Source organism: Pantherophis guttatus, chromosome 16, assembly GCF_059756535.1.
Source record: "Pantherophis guttatus breed Tessera chromosome 16, ASM5975653v1, whole genome shotgun sequence".
NCBI classification, from domain to species: domain Eukaryota; kingdom Metazoa; phylum Chordata; class Lepidosauria; order Squamata; family Colubridae; genus Pantherophis; species Pantherophis guttatus.
In genome coordinates, this window is record NC_142078.1 from 15,164,321 (window position 1) to 15,185,776 (window position 21,456).

The following is a 21,456-nucleotide window of genomic DNA, read 5'->3' on the forward strand; positions in this document are numbered from 1 at the left end:
GTGTTTGGTGGCTTGTTAAAAATCAACCTTGCTTACTTCTCCTTTCACTTTCATTGCAGAGCAGGTTTCTAGACTACGAGAAGCGAAAGGTAAGGATGCTCGTGAACCCTGCTCCTCGTTGTGGGATTTGCCCAACCCTGTTACATTCATCTGCAGGTGGGAGTTGATATATAGGATTAAAAAAATGACCACCGTAGAAAATCAGTCTGGTTTTTATTCTTTGACTTAAAACCGCAGCTCTCTTTCTTTCCTTTTTGTGATGTTAACTTTCCGTCCTTCAGCCAGGAAGTGGCATAAGTAAGATCCATAACAGAAAAGACTCTCCTTATCCAAAGTTAGGAACTGGGTGGGATGAGATCTTGTGTGTACAAGGCCTCTGTGCAAAAATGGATCTCTCTCTCTCCCTCCCTCCCTCCCTCTCTCTCTCTTTCTCTCCCTCCCTCCCTCTCTCTCTCTTTCTCTCCCTCCCTCCCATCTAACTATCTAACCTTGTCATCCATCCAACATTGAGCATAGACAATTTTCGCTGCTGTTACTATGTGTAGAATAATGTATTGGAGTTGCTTCTTGATCTTTCGGTTAATCATTCCTAATAAAAATAATTCAGCTTTAAATTCAATTTGTTCTCCTGTTATCTCCTGCAGCCATCCCCTTATCTATTCCCAATATTTTTTTGCTTTAGGGCATTGCCACCACATATGATAAAATGTTCCATCTTTGCACTTACACTTCCAGCACTCCGATTTCATATTTGCATACATTTTAGCCAATCTCGCCGGTGTTAAATGCCACCTGTAAAACATTTTGTACTGATTTTCTTTGTATGCAGTTGACAAAGTTAATTTTTGCTCCATAATTTTTCCCATTCCTCTAATTTTATATTACAGCCTATATTTTGTGCCCATGTTATCATTGGACCTTTCACTATTTCTTCTTCCATTTCTACCTCTAATATTTAATAAAGATACTTATATGCTTTTGTTATAAATTTTTCTTCTTTGCCTGTCAAAATTTGGTCCAAAGGGAGCATACTGCATCCCTTTCGCTCCCTCCCACATGCTAGGGTAGATCAGGTGTCTCGATAGAAAATCACTTAATCTCTCCCCTGGTTCAAGATGATGAAGGGAGGAGAACTTGTGGCTCAGAGGTTAATACAACTGCCTAACATGCAGGCAGCCCAGATTCGAAACCAAGTAAGGGTATGGTCCTGGTTTGAAAGGCCCTGGGTCAAAGGACAAGCACAGATGATTGTCTTCTTCCAGCGATGGCTCGAGAGAGCAAGGCCCTGAGCTGAATACAGTGAGGTCACGGATATATATATTGACCAGTGTTTTCTGTTTACCTGATAGGAGCAGAAGATGCAGGAGAAGCTGGCTTTTGAGCGTGGGCTGGATCTGGAGCAGAGAGAACAAATCCAATTGATGCATCAAAGTCACGTCCAGAAAGGAGAATTTCTCCAAAGCATGAAAAAGGTAAGACGCCTCCAGTTTTTCTCTCCCCAGTCCTACCAGACCAGAGATGGTATTCAGCAGGTTCGGACCGATTCACTCGAACCAATAGCGGAAATCTCTCACCTGCCCCGGCTCTATGCCATCCTAGAGGTGGAGCTCTTGCCTCACAATCGGGAGGTTGTGAGTTCGATCCTAGGTAGAGGCAGACGTAGGGTCTCCTGCTTAGGCAGGGGGTTGGACTAGATGACCTGCAAGGTCCCTTCCAACTCTGTTAATCTATTCATCTCATCTATGGGGCATGCGAGTGCGCGCACGCGCAGCGAACCGGTGGTAGCATATAATCTGAAACCCACCCACCGCTGTACCAGACGCCTTCATACCAGACCTGTCCAACCCTACAAGTTGAATTCAGAGGCAGTACTACAACTCCAAGTTGATGGTGAGCAAGTGGGAGGAATTCTAGGAGGAAACAATTCACAGATGAGGGAAGGCTTGCAAATTTGCAGGGAGACCTGGACTTAGGGACCGCAGCCGAGCCCAAAATTTCCGTTGCTAAGTAAGGCAGCTGTTAAGTGGGTTTTGCCCCCCCCCCCGCATTTCATGGCCTTTCTCGCCATGTTTTTGTTAAGTGAATCACTGCAGCTGATAAGGGAGTAACCCGGTTGTTAAGTGAATCCGGCTTCTCTGTTGACTTTGCTTGTCAGAAGTTCACAAAAGGGGATTGCGTGACCCCCCCCAGGATGCTGCCACCGTCATAAATATGAGCCAGTTGTCGAACGTCCGTGTTTTGATCACACAGGGATGCGACTACGGTCTTAAATGTGAAAAAGAGTCATAAGTCACTTTTCTCAGAGCTGTTATAACCGTGATGGCGAACCTACGGAAGTGGCACGCAGAGCCATCTCTCTGGGCACACCAGCCGTCATCCGTTCTCTTCCGGGTTCCGGTGCTTACATGTGCGCCGGCCAGCTGGTCTTCGTGCGTGGGGGAGTGCCAGAAAACCGGAAGAGCAGTTCCATGGCACACATGCATGCCAGAAACCAGAAGCTTAGGGGGAACTGCTCTTCCGGTTTCCGGCGCTCCCCCGCACGCTCCCGTTTTGGCACTCGGTACCGAAAAGGTTTGCCAACACTGCGTTATAACTTCAGTCAGTCACTAAACGAATGGTTGTAAGTCCCCGTAAAACGATAAAAGGCACTTCAGCCCATCTTGCAAAACAAAAAACCTGGATGAAGAGATTCCACATGTTCAAAGAATGTCTGTTTTCATGAACTCCGGTCCTAAATTAGGACCGGAAGTTTATATCGCAGCTTCCGAGACTTTGAATCCTTTTTTGAATTAAAACTCCTGATTCTCTTTTTTTCATTAGAGGATGTTGACGTTGATGGGGGTGTGAATTGGGCTTAGTTCTTTTTCCTTGCCCTGTGGCTTCAGCTCGGGATGGCTTTCTCTCTGATTTCAGGAGCAGATGAAATTGGACGAAGGCCTGACCCGCCATCAGCAGCGCCTGGGAGCCGAGCGCCTGAAGTTGCTGGAGCAGCTGAAACAGATGGAACAGGGGGTGGCGGGCAGGATCCAGAAACTGCTGAAAGATAATCAAAGGTAGGAGATCCAGTGAGCAGGAGAGGGCCATGTTTTTGTTATTTTTTTTTGTTCTGTCGGGGAATCTGCTGGTATCTGAAAACCAGAGAATCAATTCTGCGCCCTTGACTGCTGCAGCAGATGGGAGGGTAGAGTTAAGGTACTCTTTGACTTACTAGCAGTTGCAGCAACTCATACGCCGCTTCACAGTGCTTTGCAGCCCTCTCTAAGCGGTTTACAGTGTCAGCATCTTGCCCCCAACATTTTACCCACCTTGGAAGGACGGGAGGCTGAGTCCACCTTGAACCAGTCAGAATCGAACTCCAGGCTGCAGGCAGAGTTTGCCTGCAATACTGCAGTCTAACCACTGCACCATCACAGCTCCTAATGCAACGTCCTATCAGTTACAGCAGTAGCACTTCGACTTATATACCGCTTCACAGTGCTTTGCAGCCCTTTCTAAGCGGTTTACAGTGTCAGCGTCTTGCCTCCATCCATCTGGGTCCTTGTTTTACCGACCCCAGAAGGATGGAAGGCTGAGTCAACCTTGAGCCGGTCAGCATCGAACTGTTGACAGTCGGCAGAATTAGCCTGCAATACTGCATCCTAACCACTGTGCCACCACGGCTCTTATGACTTACGACCTACAATTCAGACCAGAACTCCTTTTGCTAAGCTATCATTAAACGAGCCACTCCCAATTTTACAACCTTTGTGCCATGGACGTTGAGTGAATCCAGTTCCACCATTGATTTGCTTGTCGGAAATATTGATCACGTGAGCCTAGGACATTGCACCCATCATAAATACATTCTGGTTGCAGATGCCCACATTTTGATCAAGTGCCCGCAGGGTTCGTAAGTTACTTTTTTCCAGTGCTGAACTTCGATTGGTTGCTAAATGAATTGTTGTAAGTTGACGACTAGCTTGTACAACCAGGATCCAGACTTACCCCATGAAAGACGGAGAGGTGTCCTCAGTGGAGCTGATTGGCATAAATGCTTTATGGCGACTCTTGTTAGTTGACCCTCCTTATTTCTTAAATCTTTTTAGGCAGAAACAGAGTTCCGAGATCTTAAAATCCCTTGAAAACGACCGGTGAGTTTCTTGCTTTACTTGATCGATTGGAGGGGAAGAGCTGTTGTGGCCCGCCGGCAGCAGAGTCGGACAGTGAGGTGGTGGGGAGGAACTTGGGCCAGTCCTGGGGGCTGGGGAAAGCTCAGACGAGGGCTCTGCATCAGAGGCAGAGAGGGGGCCAAGGCCATCTGATAGTTATGTGCAGCCTCTGGAGTCTGAGAGCAGCGAGGTAGAAGAACAGCGGGAGCCTGTTCCCAGTGTGCGCATGCGCAGAGCTGCCGGACGACAAGAACAGTTAAGAAAACAGGGTCGACTTGGGAGTAAGGCTTGGAGATGATTGTAGCCCAACTGAACCTCGCAGTGTGGTGAGGGAGAAAGGTGGAGAGATCGAAACTCTTGAGAAAAGTTGAGGGGAACAATTAGGCACCTGACTCTCTTGTATCGCTCCTAGGATCCGGATGGAGCAGCTGATGGCCATCACTCAAGAAGAAACGGAACAACTGAGGAGGAAAGAAGTAGCCGGTAAGTACAGTGTTACCTTGGTACTCAACGGCTTTGAAACTCATTGAATTTGGTACTCAAAATGCGAAAACCTTGTCCCGGTACTCATCAAGTTCGTGCATGTACTATGAATGTCACTACCCCCCCTGCACAATGATTGAGAAACGGGTACATGCCAAGACAGATGCAGGGTGTCCTGGTGATTAGCCCGAAATCACCCAGGTGGTTTTAATGCCTGAGCATCTGGGACTAGAATTCACCGTCTCCTAGTGATTAGTCACCCAGGCAGCTTTCATGTAGATGTGGAGACTCTAGAAAGAGTGCAGAGAAGAGCAACAAAGAGGATTAGGGGACTGGAGGCTAGTCTGATGAAGAGAAGGACTAGAGGAGACATGATAGCAGTCTTCCAATATCTCAGGGGCTGCCACAAAGAAGAGGGAGTCAAGCTATTCTCCAAAGCACCTGAGGGCAGGACAAGAAGCAACGGGTGGAAACTAATCAAGGAGAAAAGCAACTTAGAACTCAGGAGAAATTTCCTGACAGTTGGAACAATTGACCAGTGGAACAACTTGCCACCAGAAATTGTAAATGTTCCAACACTGGCAGTTTTTAAGAAGAGGTTGGATAATCATTTGTCTGAAGTGGTGTAGGGTTTCCTGCCTGAGCAGGAGGTTGGACTAGAAGTCTTCTAGGTAGCTCCCTGATCTGGTTTTTCCTGGAAACTTTGCCATCATTCTAACATGGGCTAAGGCACGATTTGCTTTGGGCAGGCATGTCCAAATGCTGGTGTTGGAGCCCAAAAAAGGTTCTTAATTCTTCCTTTCCCCCCAATTTCGCTCTCCCAGCGGCCATGAAACAGATGTTGTCTGAGACCTACAAGAACAAATTACTTCAGGGAGCCTATGAGTCTCGCCGGCAGGACCTCGTCAACCAGACGTGCTCCAGGTACTGAAGAAGAGGTAGATTTTGGGGGGGGAGGGAAATATTATTTTCATGGGTGTGCCCACCCATTCAAGAGCCTGGGAAACAACAACTGCTCGAAGCAAGAGAATTATCTCAATACCTTAATGAAATGGGCTTCCTCAGTCTACACATCAGTGTCCCTACTGTAACATCTCTTGGGCTGTAGTCTGTGTGTCTTTCCCCAACGTGCAACTAGAGTCATCCAAGAACTCTTCTCTTGCAGCCTTGCCAAGATGGATGAGAAGTTCCAGCAGATCCTGGCTTGGCAGCAGCTGGACCAGAACAAAGCCATCAGCCAGATCCTGCAGGAGGTATTATGGAGTGTTGGTGGTGGCAGAAGGGCATTCGCTCATGGGAGAAGGAACTAAGCAGGACCTTGACCAGGAAAACGAACAAATATTAGAAGCCATCTGGTTCACCTGCCTAAGAGATAGGCGGATGGATGTTCTTGAGATGCGTAGGACTACAGTTCCTATCAGCACAGCCAATGGACAGAGATGATAAGGACTGTAGTCTTAGAAAGCTAGAAGGTTTCTCTAGTGGACCACAGGATCCATCATGACCACAATGTTAGATGCCCTTCAGACGTCAGACGTCCCCAGTGATGCGTAGAAGCTCCCTTCATCTTTTAAGTGATCTTAATGGGAATTTATTTGAACCGCAGCTCGATTGAAGCTACACATTATAAGAGCCAGAACTAAGCAAATTAGGTTTGGGGGCGGGGGTGTGAAATGCTCCCGGTTCGGACCGGATTGCCCGATTCGGTAGCGATGGCGGCGGGTAGTTCGGAGAACCAGTAGCAAAAATTCATGCTTCCCGCCACCCCCATGCCCAGCTGAGCCGCGCAATCATCAGAAGCTTTTTTTTTTTTAAAGCATTTTTTCCATCATATGGAAAATCCATCATATCTATCTATCTATCTATCTATCTAAACTTATCATCTTCATCCATCCATCCATCATTCATATCTGTCTGTCTGTCTGTCTGTCTATCCATCCATCCATCCATCATATCTATCTATCTATCTATCTATCTATCTATCTATCTATCTATCTATCATATCTCTCTCTCTCTGTGTGTCTATCTATCTATCTATCTATCTATCTACCTACCTACCTACCTACCTACCTACCTACCTATCTATCATTATCTATCGGTGGATGGGATAGAGATACCAACGTCAAGTCAGTCCTACCTTTCTATTTAAAAAAAGTGTCAGGTAACAGAGATTTAAAAAAGACCCTTCCTTGTTTGTGAAACCCGCAGAGTCGTATCTGCCTTGCAAATTCAGCCCTAGATGAAACGGACTTCTCTATTTATGCAGAATTTTCACAGTAGGGAGGAAAGACCTCGTAGCTTTGTGGGCGGATCGTCTTTGCTTGCAGAGAATTCCATCCCGGGGAGTTCTGTGGGAATGTTTCTGAGTTCATGGTGGAGAAAGACTATTAGGAGAGAGGGAAGAGAGACTGTTAGGAGGGAGGGCTATAATGCTGAGACGGATAGACCGATGGTCTCGGGTAGTTGAAGGCCGCTTCAGGTGCTCACTCGATCCCCATCTTTTAGAGTGAGATGCAGAAGGCAGCCTTCGAAGCCCTCCAGGTGAAGCGAGACCTCATGCATTGCCAGATCAGAAACCAGGTGAGTGCAAAAAATTTAAGACTTGGGGAGAGATGCAAGGGACGGGGGAGGCAGCATCCTTCAGATCTTCCTGAACAAGCAGACTTCCTCCCTTCTCAAATCTAGCCTGGGTACCAATCCTTGTGAAAAGTTTGGGGTTGGGACGAGTCATATCTTTCTGGCCCAGTTTAGCTTGCCTCCCCTCTGGGACGGCGTCGCTGCGTTTCCAACCTGCCAACGGTCCATTAAAAAAAAAAAACACCTCATATCCATTGGTTCTGTTTTCATGTGTCCATCGTCATTTGTTTCTGTTGCTTGTCCAAGTCCATTTTGGTCAACATCGATGCGCACTGCTTTATGAATGCAGAATCACTGCCGGAGGGAACGGTTGCCAGAGGCTCTCGGATGGGTAGAGTTTGCAATTTCTCCAACCCCCGTTTTTCCCTCCCCCCCGACTGCACCTTTTTTTATCCTTTGTCTCTCTGGTGGGTTATCCAAGCCTTTAGTTTACTAATATAGGTGATGGTCAAGGGCATTTGTGGACTTTCCTGTTCTCTGGTGGCTTCTCTGTGGTGCTACAAGCTCTGAGTCACCAGAACGATTTCTTGAATCTTCCCCAAAAAAGGCCAAGGAAGCTTCAGAGTCTTTTGAACTTTACGTCTTCCAAAAACAAGCTGGATGCCCAGAGCTTGTAGCTTCCATTCATTGACTCCAAAGTATTCCAGATGCTTGAGGGTTTGCATAGAGTCCTTCACTGGCTGTCCCTCTCATCTAGGGTGACATACAAGGAAGGAGTATTTTTTTTTTATCCGCCATAGGGCGTTTCCCCTTATCCTTGATCTGTCCGTTAGGCCCTTCATGAAGAGCGCCCCTCTGTTCCCAAGTCGAGAATTTCCACTGAGGGTCACCTAAGACTCTATCAGAGTTTGTTGCAGAAAACAAATCCAGAAGCGCACACAGATAACTGACGCAGCTGGATTCATTAACTTCTTTATATACATAATAACAGATGAAGTATTTACAATACCAATAGTTGATTCTTCAACGTGGTAGCAGTTACAAGGTAGGAGAGTTAGTTTCATTTCAGCAGAGCAGACAAGCGCACAGACTGCTTAGTTTCAGTTTCAATTCTCTGCACAGACTCGGAAGCTGCAGACTAAGACACGCCCTGGCTCCAGTCTGTCTCAGCTCCCAATTGGCTGACTTAGTTGCCATGCCTATTCATTGGCTGACCTTGTTACCATGCCTCTGCCAGTTCATGAATAATCTGACGGACTCCAGCTCCCTTTCCAAGCCGACGGTGCAACACACAACGTTTTATCATTGTTTTCTCGTCTACTGAGTCCCTCGTCAAATCACAGTCGGTGTTTACCAGATGGAAAACAACTAGAAGCTAGCACAGGATACCCCATACGTTAGATCCTAGAAAGACATTTGCTCCAGAAATGACTAAACTTAGGTGGGTAGGTCACCTTTGCCCCCCAGCTGGGGTGTTGAGATGCTGTCACGTCGCAGACCTCGGCTTCCTCGGCGCGTTTCCTGACGGCAGGAAGTTACGTTCGTGACGTTGTGTAAAATCAGTTGCGGGGCTGGTGCATTCCCTGTCCGGTGTTGCGAGGAACTCCCGAGTAGTTACTCATACCCAAAGTCTGTTTGGCTGACGGAGGTGTAGCCCCCCTCCACCCCCGCCCCTCTAGTACTTTGTGAGGTGTAGCCTCCCCAAAACGCTGTTGCGGTTAGGGAGGGAAAAACACGCACGCAACCTCCCGCTTCCCTTGTTTCGTCTTCTCCTTAGATTAAGTTAATAGAGAGAGAGTTACTGCAGCTCACGCAGTTGGAGTTAAAGAGGCAGCAGCTGGACACAGAGGCTCTGCAGGTATGTCACCCCTCACCCACCCCAATCCCACACCTCCTTTTGAGACCATCATCCCCTCCTGCTTGGCTTCCTTCTCCTCCTCCTCCTTCCTCCTTCCTCCTCACTCCCCCCCCCCCGACCTCTGGTTTAGCAACTTGTAGAAGAAGGCCCAGTGAAAGAATTTTCCAGGTTTATCAATCCCGGTCTCCTCCTTTCGCTCGATGGCCTCTCTCGCAAACGCTGCCAGGGATTCTGGCATCGGTTGGGGTAGAGATTTTGGAGGAATGCCTTGTCGGAAAACCAGGCTGGGATGCTAAGTTGGAAATCTTGGTGTTTTTTTGGGGGAGGGGGGCAGGAATGTGGGGTGAAAGGGGTTACAGGCAGTCCTCGACTTACAACCACAATGGAGCCCCCAATTTCCGTGGCCAAGCGGAGACGATTACAAGTGAGTTTCGCCCCACTTTTCAGGCTCTCTTCCCCGCTCGTTAAGCGAATGGCTGCCGTTGCTAAGATAGGAACAGGTCGTTAAGCAAATCTGGCTCTTCCCCCTCCCCCCATCAGAAGGTCGCAAAAAGGGGATTACACAATAAAAAAAAAACCCACCTCGGACACTGCCGACCGTCATAAATAGGAACCAGTTGCCGAGCATCCAAATTTTGATCCCGTGACTGCAGGGATGCTGCCACGGTCGTTAAGTGTGAAAATCACTTTTTTTTGCACTGCCGTTGTCACGAAACGGACGGTTGTAAGTCGAGGACTACCTCTAGAAGCTGGCTGAACATTTCATTTTTTAATTTAATTTTATTTTATTTTTTGGACCTATGATTTCTTTCCGGCTAGTTTTGCTTCGGTGTGCTTATTCCACCCTTTTTACCAACCGACCTCCATTCCAACCGGCACATTCCATCTCTCCAGCTGCACAAATTCTGTTCCGGCGACAAAACCAGGATTGCATGTTTTTTTTTTCTCTCCCAAAAACAGCTATTTTTATTTGTTTGGGGGTTTTTTTGTTTTTTTTTTAACAAAAAAGATCCATTTCTAAATCCTTATGGACGTAGAACGCATCCCGTGAAATTCTCTTTTAAATCAGAACCAGGAAGGGAGTTTGCTTTAAGAAGCGAACAAATCCGCGCGATTAAAAATTGAAAGATTTTTTTTTTTAAAGTTTTGTTTCTTATACCCTTGCCGGTTGGGATTTTGATGCCTAGAATACGGAGGGGGGGGGAGGGGCTCGACTTAACGACCGCAATGGAGCCCAGAGTTTACGTCGCGAAGTGACAAATCTGTTTTGCCCCATTCGTTTGTGGGGGGGGGGTTTACGACTTTTCCTGTCACGTTTTGTGAAGTGAAATTGCCGCTGTGGTTAAGTTAGTCACGCGGTCGTTAAAGCGGAATCTGGCTTCCCTCGTCGACTTGGTTTGTCAGAAGGGTCGCGAAAAGCCGGGCGAATGAACCACAAGAAGACTCCGCTCAATGACGGAGTCTCGGGATGATTGACAGCAGAGAATTATAAGGTCACGAAGCCTTTTGGGCAGGGGTGAAATGCTACCGGTTCACTCCGGTAGTGAACCGGTAGTGATAAAAGCTACCAGTTTGGGCGAAACGGTAATTTAAAAAAGCTACCGGTTGCTCCGAACTGGTATTTCCGACGATCAGCTGTGCCGCCCGGTTTAGCTTTGCTAGAAAGCAGGAAATCTAGCGAAGCTAAATCGTGCGGCACAGCTGATCGCCCCCCCCCCCTTCGCTGTTCTACTTACCTTCCCAAGCCTCCTTTTGGTGCGCGCAGTCCACATTTGGCCGAACCAGTAGCACACCGGTTCAGATTTCACCACTGCTTTTGAGCCTCGCTGAATTTTAACTTCCAAGGGAAAGCGCGAAGGTTTTTTTTTTAGAAATCGGGGGGCGAAGGAGACGGGGTAGACTCTTGTGTTCTAGGCCGGGGTGATTCTAGGCCGGTGAAGGAAGGAAGTTCAGTCTCCCTTCTTAAACACCCACCCACGTTGTGTTGCAGGAAGCAATCGGAGAGCAACGGCAAACGCTGAGTCAGCTGCTGCAGCAGCTGCTGAAGGAGAAGAAGGAGCGAGAAGAGGAGCTACAAGCCATCTTGGTAAAAGGGTCTTGGGGGGCAGCTACCTATTCATCTACTCATACTGTTCTGACCGAGGCTTCCTGAGACAGTAAAAAGCACACGATTAGTCCCCAAAACCCTCTTTTTTTATTTCAACGGCTGCGAATTCTGTTCATTCCCAGCCCGTGATGAGTCACAGATAGTTTGTAAAGAGTCCAACAGAGGTCTGCCACAGATAAGGCTGATAAACACCCACCTTCATCTCCCTTGGCAAGCTGCCAAAGACCTAATCAGCAAGTAGCTTTGCAAGGCCACACGGAGCACAGAGTCAAAACGGAGCTACAGAATTTAAACCGGCCAGAACGAACAAAGTTGCTTCCTGCAACTTGTCTGCAAGAAAACAACCAAACTCAGAGAACCCCCAAGGACCTCTGGAGAACTTCAGCTGCTTGAGGGGGTCACCAGGGATAGATGAACCAAAGTCTGGCCGTTGTTTAGGGGCACGTTCGACCTCCTGGGATCGCTTAGAACAGTTTCCCCCCTCCCATCCCCCATTTCCACATCTGCCAGGTCCTGAGGCATGATAGCTAAGGCTCCATCATCTCTTTATCGCCTTCCTTTCTCCTTTTTTTCCAGAAAGAACTGGAGGCCAAGAGCGAGACAAAGCAGGAGAACTACTGGTTGATCCAATACCAGCGGCTGCTAAACCAGAAACCTCTCTCTCTCCGGTTGCAGGTGATTGGCCAAGAGGCAGAGAAAAATCTCATTTTTTTTTTTTCTCTCGTTCTTCCACCATTCTGTTCTTGGACAATCTCCTTGGTGTCCTGTCTGCTGGCATGCCTTGCCTCGATTCCTGCCAAACTGAAGCAGGCCAGATCGTTTGATTCCTTCCTTCTCTCTCTCCCGGCAGGAAGAAGGCCTGGAGAGGCAGCTAGTGAAACTGTTGACGGACCTCTCGGCCGAGCACTACCTCCCCATCTTCGCCCATCATCGGATATCGCTCGAAATGCTCAGCAGCATGGTCCCTGGAGACCTAGCCGAGGTCAGAAACAAGGGTCATTTTTACACTGTTAATTCCCTTTTCTCGGGAGATTCTCAGCCGTCTATCCAGGTCACGATTGTCCTAAAGGTGCTTTTCTTTTCGAAAGGCAACTGGACTTTGTTGTTTTTCTTTTAAGACGTTTCGCTTCTCATCCGAGGAGCTTCTTCTTCTCTGACTGGATGGTGGGAAGTATAAATTCCTTATTATTACAGATAATCCTCGATTTACAACATTTCATTTAGCAACCGTTCAAAGTTGCGAAAAAAGTAACTTAACAACCATTTTTCACACATAACCAACTTTCCAGAATCCCCATGGACACCGGATCATAATATAGACGCTAGGCCACTGTCCCATATTTATGACGGTCGCAGAGATCCCCTTTTGCAACCTTCTGACAAGCAAAAGGCGATGGGGAAGCCAGATTCACTTAATGTCCGTGTGACTCATTTAACAACCGCAGCGGTTCGCTTAACCGTGGTTTTACTATTTTTATTTTTTTTATTTATGTATTTAATTTGATTTGCAGATCGGGATAATGGAATCTGGCTTGCAGCACGCCATCATCCAGAAAGCTCGGGAGATACAAGCTGTTGCAGAAACAATACCAGGTTACCTTCTTCGGATGTCCCCAGAGCTGGGGGTGGGGGAAATGAGGGGCACATTTGGGGAAGCCTTTCGTATTCCAGGAGGTTTCTTTGCTCTGTCTGTACGTGTTGGGTCTTTGAACCAGGAGTCCAACTCATTTGGGAAAGTTGCAAGCCATCTCAGGATAGCCTGCATTGAATGGCAGGGAGAGGAGACCACCTAGCAATTTTAGGATTGTAGCGTAGATGGGAGGATGGGGGGAAAAAAAATCCCAAGGAAATTCTTGCAATACGGTTATCAGGTTTCCGAGGGATGCCCTAATGAAATCACGAGTCTCGAGCCAAGCTTCAAAAGAAATTCAGTTATTTATTAGGAGCTTCATGTCTGCACTCCCAAGTGAAGCCAGCTCTGACCCTACGTAACTCCAATTATGACCCTGTTTCCCGGCTCCCCCCAGAATGTGTCATAAATCACATTCGCCAACGAATTTCGGGAGTTGTAGAGGTCACTCCCCTCGGCTGCTGTAAGTAACCCTGGGATACAGCCTTGAGAGAGATAAGCATGGAATGTGCATCTGTCTTTCTGTGCCATTTCGCCGGTTTCCCATCCCCCCTGGCCTATGGCAACTCGAGAGCAGGCCAGGGACGCTTTGCGAGTTGACAACGGTGTTCCATCAGGGCGCCAAGATTTTGAGTTCAACAAGAGAGTCAACTTTCTTTGGAACATGCAGCCGAGATTCCTTGAGGGTCTTCTCCCAATCCCACCGTGTAGCCCATTTTCTTCCTTGAGCCCTCCCCTTTCCTCACTCTCTGCCTCCCTTCCATCTGGTTGCAGAACTGTTGAAGCCAGCAGAAAAAACAGGACCTACTGCTCCAGAGTTTAGAGAAGAGTCCACCAACGCTGAAGTCCCATCGGCTCCAACAGCAGAAGAACACCACTGCGAGTGTGTCGTCTGTATGGAGCTAGAGGTAAGCCCTCCGGGTGTCCTTTTGGAGACGGCGGGAATAGTGACAGACTACTGCATTCATCCTTCTTTGTGGCCCACCTTAGCCTACCCAGCAACCCAATAGCAATAGCACTTAGACTTATATGCTGCTTCACAGTGCTTTGACAGCCCTCTCTAAGCGGTTTACAGAGTCGGCCTCTTGCCCTCCAACAATCTGGGTCCTCATTTGACCCACCTCGGAAGGATGGGAGGCTGAGTCAACCTTGAGCCTGGTGAGATTTGAACTGCCAAATTGCAGTCAGCCGGCAGTCAGCAGAAGTAGCCTGCAGTACTGCACTCTAACCACTGCGCCACCACGGCAGAAGGAAGGAACGAAGGGAAGGAAGGAAGGAAGGTATGAAGGAAGGAAGATGGAAGGATAAAAGGAAGGAAATGAAGGAAGGATAAAAAGGGAAGGAAGGAAGGAAAGAATAAAAGGAAGGAAGGAAGATGGAAGGATAAAAGAAATGAAGGATAAAAAGGGAAGGAAGGAAGGAAGGACTAGCAATAACATTTAGACTTATATACCGCTTTACAATGCTTTACAGCCCTCTCTAAGCGGTTTTCATAATCAGCCTCTTGCCCCCCTTAAAACTGGCTTCTCATTGACCGACCTCAGAAGGATGGAAGGCTGAGTCAACCTTGAGCCTGGTGAGATTCGAATTGCTAAACTGCTGGCAGCCGGTGATCAGGAAAAGTAGCCTGCAGTACTGCACTCTAACCACTGTGCCACCACAGCGGAAGGAAGGAAGGAAGGAAAGAATAAAAGAAAGGAAGGAAGGAGGATGGAAGGATAAAAGGAATGAAAGGAAGGAAGGAAGATGGAAGGATAAAAGGAATGAAAGGAAGGATAAAAAGGGAAGGAAGGAAGGACTAGCAATAACACTTAGACTTATATACCGCTTTACAGTGCTTTTACAGCCTCTCTAAGCGGTTTTACAGAGTCAGCCTATTGCCCCCCCCCCCCCAAAAAAACTGGCTCCTCATTTGACCCACTTCGGAAGGACGGAAGGCTGAGTCCACCTTGAGCCTGGTGAGATTCAAACTGCCAAACTGCTGGCAGCCAGCGATCAGCCGAAGCAGCCTGCAAGTACTGCACTCTTAACCAACTAGCGCCACCGCGGCAAATTCTGCTTGCGGGTTCGTTTTCCTTAAATCAAACCTTCTGCTTTTATTTCGCTGCCCCTTTTGCGCCTGTGAAAAAGACGCCCATTCTCTTGAGTGACTCCGTCCTCCTGCGTCTTCTCCTTCTCCAGGCCCGAGTCGTGTTTCTGAACTGCGGCCACGTCTGCTGCTGCCAGACCTGCTCCGAAGCCTTGCACACCTGTCCACTCTGCCGACAAGAAATCGTGCAACGGATCCGACTTTTCCACAGCGGCTAGCTTACTCGAGGATGGAAAAGGGAAAGGAGTTTTTTTTTTCTCCCCCTCTCACCGTCCTGGAAGAGAAACCGAAGGAGGAAAAAAAAAAAACCCCACCTGGAATTTCAGCCGTCCTCCTTTCATTTTTGCACGTCTTGTTTCGTCATCACTGCGCGCTCGGAATGCTTGTCTTGTGTTTCCGAGCACTCACTTCCGGTAATCGCGCACGCCGGACGATGGGGCAGGAAGGAAGTGTGCGCCACGCCTTTTGCACTAAATAATATATGCTGGTGGTTTTTTTTTGCTCACTGTTGTCCGCGAGGAGTGTGATTACCGTATTTTTCGGAGTATAAGACGCACCTACCTTTTTTGGTGAGGAAAAGAAGTAAAATCTCCCTCTGCCTCTGAGCAATTTTGCCTCCTTGCAGCAAACAGCCTGCTTTACTTTCAGTTTCGTTTTCAGCATAGCTTGGTTAGCACAAGGGGGAAAAAAAATCTGCTCCAGCAATTTACCTCCTTGCAGCAAGCAGCAGAGTCCTGCGCAAAACAGCTGAGAGCAAATCAACTGAGAGTCGGGAGGCGGATCCAACCAACTTGTGCTAATTAGCCTGTGCTGAAGCTGAAACGAGCTGTTTTTTTTCTTGCTGTTTGCTTGCAAGGAGGTAACTGCTGCGAGGCAGAGGCCAAAGGGTGGGGGCCAGTGGGTGGGCGGGGCTACATTCGGTGTATAAGACGCACCTAAATTTTCACCCCCTTTTAGGGGGGAAAAAAGTGTGTCTTATACACCAAAAAATACTGTAGTTCAAAATGTCCAGGCAACTGTTGAAATAACTGAAGGACACCCAAAAGTCTTCTTTTTTTTTCAAGAGGCAATTGGGACTTTCCTTGAAAGCGTTTCGCTTCTCATCTTTCGAAGCCAATTCTTCCGATTCTTGGATGAGAAGCCAAAGGTTTTCAAGGAAAGAAAAGAAGGAAAAGAAAAAAGAAAAACCAAAAAATCCAATAGCCTTTTGGAAAAGCACTAGGAGAACAAAAAAAGCTGCTTTTTATAACAGGGAATCTCCGCCTGGATCGCTCCCAAGCTACTAGTCCTCACTGAAATTATTCGAACCTTCCTGCAAGTGGGAGGGGATTGCCGTTATCTTCCTCTTCAGGTTTGGGTAATTGAAAAGGAAGAGCCATTCGCCAAAATATTGGAGTGGAAGAGAAGGGAAATTCTTCTTCTCTGCTTTTCCCCCCGAGTGGAGGAATCTCCCCAGCCAAAGATGGCAGCCTAGCATGACTGCTCCCTTAGAGACGAAAGTTGAACCCGGGTGGCACAAAATGTAGGCTGGATTACTGGAAGGTGGTGCCCGATTGAGTGACCGCTCTGTTCTGCTTGGCAAGCATGTAAGTTAATAACTTGGTTAATTAGTCAGTCAGTGGACGTGAACTGCCTGGGCACGCTCTTCCCCAGAAATCGGGCGAGAGTGGTGGGCAGGAACACCACCAAGGTCAGGATCCCATGAGGACTGGAAACTTCATTCTCTACCTGCCGCCTCCTGAAAAATCTGCACTTTTCTTTGGACTGAACCACTTGCCTTGGTTCTGGGATGCTCGAAAGAGCCTTTGGCGTAGGGGTGGGGGGGAATGTTCTCCGCCCACCTCTCCCCCACCCCATCTTTCTGGGGCTGCACCAGAGTCCAGATAGGACCTTCCGGGTTGGATCTGCTGCCTTGAATCTTTTAGCCTCGAGGATGATGGAAGTTGGGGGGGGGGTCTTCCTTTCCCCCAGATGGAAAGGGGGGGGGGAATTGCTGGTAGAGCAGAGGTGCCCAACTTTGTCAATTTTAAGACTTTAAAAGGTTATGAAAGCAGCCAGCGTGGGGAATTCTGGGAGTTGAAGTCCACAAAGCTTCAAAAGTGGGCAAGGTTGGACACTCTGGATTGTAGAATCTGGAGGTTGAGGGGACTGTGAAATTCCCACCTTCGCCCTGATTATTGCATCAATCTTCCTAGGGTTGCAAAGGGGCATCTGAAGTCACGAGGACATTGCTTTTGTGTTGGTAAGAGGGGGTGTTTCCAAAACTCTGTTGGACACACGAGGTCTTGGCTGCAAGTCCGACAAGTTCCGATGATCCTCTCATCCACCTTCCCCCTGGAGAACCTCTCGCCCCGTGATGGCGAACCTGCGGCACCCGTGCCCAAAGTGGCACGCGGAGCCATGTCACCTAGCACGCGCGGCGTCGCCCGTTCCTCTTTCCGGGTTTCTGGCGCCCATGTGCACGCGACAATCAGCCGGCCTTCCTGCGTGCGGCAGTAGCTGGAAACTGGAAGAGCTGGTCTTCCGTTTTTCCCGCGTGAGCGTGCACGCCGGCCAGCTGATCGTCGCACGCCCATGCATGCCAGAAACCCGGAAGAGTAGCTGGCTGAAACCGGAAGTTCAGTGGCTGAAACCGGAAGTTCATTTTCGGGCACGCGCATGGACCCTGGGCAGCTCCTCTTCCGGGTTGCGGCCCAGAAGTGCGCGCATGAAGTGCATGAGCGCATATTTCCTTTTTGGCATTTGTTGCCGAAAAGATTCGCCATCGCTGCTTTAGCCTTTGCTGTTCCAGACAGACACTGGGAACTCCAGGGAAGACTTCTCTAGCTGCTTGTCCGTCCGTCCATCCCCACCAATTACCCAGTTCTGGAGTTCCTGGGGTTTTGTGTGAAAAGCCGTGAAGGAGGAGGAGAGGAACATCGGAAGCCATCGCCCAGGTGGAGCTTTCTTTCCAAAAATCCTCAAGAAGGGCCCACCGTAACTTCCCGCATGTTTGTCTGGTTGCCTACATTGATCGATCTGTTTGCCATGTAATGTTTTCATACGTACGTCAGCCGAGAAATAAAATTCCAGAGCTTCGACTTGTGACGTCCTTCCGTAGCATCAAAGACGGTTTACGCTCCTCCAACCTTCTTCGTTTTAAAAAGCAGGACTCCAAAATGTTATTCCCCCCGCCCCCCCGTCACGTAAAAATGAAGACTCAAATCACCCAGGCCAAAAGTACCTTGAAAAGGTTAAAATCGTGGCAGCCGGGCCAAATTTTATTAAAACGGGGACGTTTTTCGTTACTCATCCTTCATTCCAACGAGACTCTGCGACTTCCCCCAAATGTTCATTTGGATGGAAGACGGGACTTCGATGAGTAACGAAACATCTCCCGTTTTAATAAAATTTGGTCGGTTACGATCGTAACCTTTTCAGATGTTTTCACCTTTTCAAGGTATTATTCCTCCCAATCCTCGAAAGCGGTAAAATCAAATTCGGTACGTCTTGCAGGATAGGGTGAAAGATTTCCTGACTGGGTGGCTCAGTGGCTAAGACACTGAGCTTGTCGATCAGAAAGGTCGGCGGTTCAGCGGTTCGAATCCCTACTCCTGGTCTCCGTGACCAGGGGGTTGGACCGGATGACCTCCAAGGTCCCTTCCAACTCTGATACTGTTATTCCTTTTGAGGGCCCAGAAGAAATAAATAAAAAAAAAAAGCTTTGCCTTTTATAAAAACGGCCCTTTCCCTGTAAACATGGCCAAGATTTGGTAAGGACAACTGTCCTACCCACAGTGGACTTTCAGCCAACTGGAAAGTGACATCTGGCTGAACTCAAGATAAGACTGAATTGACAACCTGATGCATCCTCCCCCTGGCCCATCCAATGATGTGGGTTGTTGGGGAAAAGACCAGGAAGGTGACATGTCCCTTAACTCAAGGTTAAACAATGCATCCGATGACTTGGCAGCAGCTACACAACTTGTAACACCTCTCCTGCGCGAGCTGCACTGGCTCCCGGTGGTCTTCCGGGTGCGATTCAAGGTGTTAGTTATCACCTTTAAAGCGCTCCATGGCTTAGGACCTGGGTACCTACGAGACCGTCTTTTGCCACCAATAGCCTCCCACCGACCAGTTCGTTCTCACAGGGAGGGACTACTCAGGGTACCGTCAGTCAAATGATGCCGACTGGCGACTCCCAGGGGGAGGGCCTTCTCTGTGGGGGCTCCAACCCTTTGGAATGAACTGCCCCCGGAGATACGGAATATCCCTGATCTCCGTGCTTTCCGCCGTGCCCTCAAAACCCTGATGTTCCAACAGGCGGGGCTAAACATACGAACATGCGAATGATTTTTTAAATGTTATCTAATTCTGGGTTTTATTTAATTGACCAAACTAAGTAATAATTTTAATTAGCAATTTTATGATGTTCGTGTGTCTATATTTTTCTTGACTGTACACCGCCTTGAGTCCTACGGGAGAAAGGCGGTATAGAAATTAAATAAATAAATAAATAAACAAACAAACAAACTTAAGCTGGAACAGTCGGAACAGGTTAGTTTCACATAGCAGAAGGGGATTTCACATAATTTTACCACCTTTTCAATGTGAGTGCGGCTTTGCACGAGTGAGCGCAGCTTGCATCCATGGTCGCCGCTTAGAAAACGTGATTAAATAGGATGGCCTAGTGCCGGTGAGGGTGGGCGGGGTGGATCAGGCTGAATACCCCCTCATTGGGCAAACCCATGAGAACCTCTCTTTAAGTATGCCCAAATTTCTAGCTTCTGAAATGGGCGGGGGGGGGGGACGGACACCAAGCTCCAGAGATGCCTTCAGCCGAGTCAATCAATGCCGAGGCAGATAGTCCTCACGAATCGCAACTGAGCCCGGTCGCTAAGCGAGACAGCGGTCAAGTTGAGTTTTGCCCCGTTTTACGACGTTTCCTGCCAACGGTTGTTCAGCGAGAGTCATGATTTGCGGTCATCCAGCGTCGTTAAGTGAATCCTGGTTCCCCATGGAGCGTGCCGGTCAGGAGGTCGTAAAAAGGATCCCGTGAGACACTGCGACTGTCATAAATACGAGTCAGGGGGGCCAAGCGTCTGTATGTTGATCAGGTGACCATGGGGACACTGCGAAGAGAGTTAAGCATGAAAGAAATCACGCAGCGGTCACTAAACCAACTGTTGGAAGTCAAGGACTGACTCCGTGTGCCTTCGAGGCTCTGCAAGATCAAAACGGGGATGTCCAGCTTGTTAGAAGGAGCTATGAATGAGGAAGTCCACTCGTGTTCTTAAATCACTTAAATTACTCTAGGAATAGCTTTTTGGGGCAGGGTGGAAGGAGGCTATTTTCAGCCTTTGGCACAGTTACCGCCAGTAAACTCCCACCAACGTTGAGTTAACAAGTCATTGATTAAGGATTAAAGTTCAGAGGGGGTGGAGAGAGATTGGATTTTATTTACTGGTCTGGTTGGTGGTTCTCAACTCCTTACGTTGACTGGAAAGCTCAACCCACCTTCAGCTGATTATACGGAAGCGTTAAAGAGTGTCCGGGCACTCTCGGATTTGGGAGCGCGCAAGACAGGTTGAATGAGGGCTTCGAAGAGTTGCTTGCGGTGAGGTCTTGTTCGCCTAACATATGTTGTTCCGGGTTCAGAAGAAGCCAGATAGCCAAAGCAAGCTATGAAGGTGACCAGCGAGGATCTTCAGAAAGGAACTGTGTTGAGTTGGGAGCTCTAGGAGAAACCCAACTGTCTTGAGTTGGGGGCTCTAGGAGAACCTCAACTGTCTTGAGTTGGGGGCTCTAGGAGAAACCCAACTGTCTTGAGTTGGGGGCTCTAGGAGAATCCCAAGTTTCCTAGAGTTTGATCTCAAGTCCTGAAGACCACATGGCCCTCCTGTCCTCTGTTGATGGCGGTGGAAAGGAATGCAACATCTGCTATGAGTCCTACCAAGAGGTTTCCACCAGGCAGGTACCGAAGCTTCTCTGGTGTTCCCACACCGTCTGCCTCGCCTGTCTCAGGAAACTGGTTTGCCAGAACAGAGTGGTCTCCTTCGTGGTCTGCCCTTTCTGCCGGATGGTGACCCTCGTGCCCCAAGAAGGCCTCAAGGCTTTGAGGAACAATGAAGCCCTCCTACAAGAGATAGGACCACCCGGAGCGGAGGAATCCCAGGCCACCTCTGAAGATGGCTTGGAAGAAGACAAAGATTCCACAAGAGGTTCCAACTGGTCCTTTGGCAATGTGGCCCTGTCTCTGGAGTACACTTATAGGCCTACTTCGCCCATCTTCACCGTCAGCAGCATCGTTCCGGCGTTTCCCATGGGGTTCCATGCGGAGATATGGAACGGGCTCCGTCTGCAGGAGATGCAAAATGCCGTGGTGATAGAGATGCCTCCGAGGACATCTTCAGCTCCTGCATCTGTGGAGAACCTGCGCATTTGCTTTGCGGTGACTCTGATCCTTCTTGTGGTCTCCATCTTCTTCACGCTGGTCTTTTCTTGAGGCAGGTAATGCTAGATGCACCACCGTGTCCCAAGAAGAGCTCCACCCCTTGAGGAACGATGAAGTTCTCCTATGAGAAA

At 48.5% G+C, this 21,456-nt stretch overlaps 1 protein-coding gene across 4 annotated transcripts in view; it reads left to right on the forward strand.

Moving 5' to 3' along the window:
• LRSAM1 (leucine rich repeat and sterile alpha motif containing 1) overlaps positions 1 to 15,397 on the forward strand; it is a 28,745-nt gene extending 13,348 nt beyond the window's left edge. For 2 of the 4 annotated variants that reach the window (XM_034404387.3, XM_034404388.3), the window contains 15 exons: positions 60 to 89; positions 1,350 to 1,472; positions 2,914 to 3,053; positions 4,086 to 4,130; positions 4,561 to 4,631; positions 5,456 to 5,555; positions 5,797 to 5,884; positions 7,137 to 7,211; positions 8,986 to 9,066; positions 11,057 to 11,152; positions 11,750 to 11,848; positions 12,024 to 12,155; positions 12,685 to 12,766; positions 13,578 to 13,711; positions 14,985 to 15,397. In XM_034404387.3, coding sequence (XP_034260278.2) covers positions 60 to 89; positions 1,350 to 1,472; positions 2,914 to 3,053; positions 4,086 to 4,130; positions 4,561 to 4,631; positions 5,456 to 5,555; positions 5,797 to 5,884; positions 7,137 to 7,211; positions 8,986 to 9,066; positions 11,057 to 11,152; positions 11,750 to 11,848; positions 12,024 to 12,155; positions 12,685 to 12,766; positions 13,578 to 13,711; positions 14,985 to 15,110 — 1,422 coding nt within the window. In that variant the 3' untranslated portion in view covers positions 15,111 to 15,397. The remainder of the gene's footprint in view (positions 1 to 59; positions 90 to 1,349; positions 1,473 to 2,913; positions 3,054 to 4,085; positions 4,131 to 4,560; positions 4,632 to 5,455; positions 5,556 to 5,796; positions 5,885 to 7,136; positions 7,212 to 8,985; positions 9,067 to 11,056; positions 11,153 to 11,749; positions 11,849 to 12,023; positions 12,156 to 12,684; positions 12,767 to 13,577; positions 13,712 to 14,984) is intronic. The other 2 variants (XM_034404389.3, XM_087879959.1) reach the window with 1 other exon arrangement.
• The last annotated feature ends 6,059 nt before the right edge of the window (positions 15,398 to 21,456 follow it).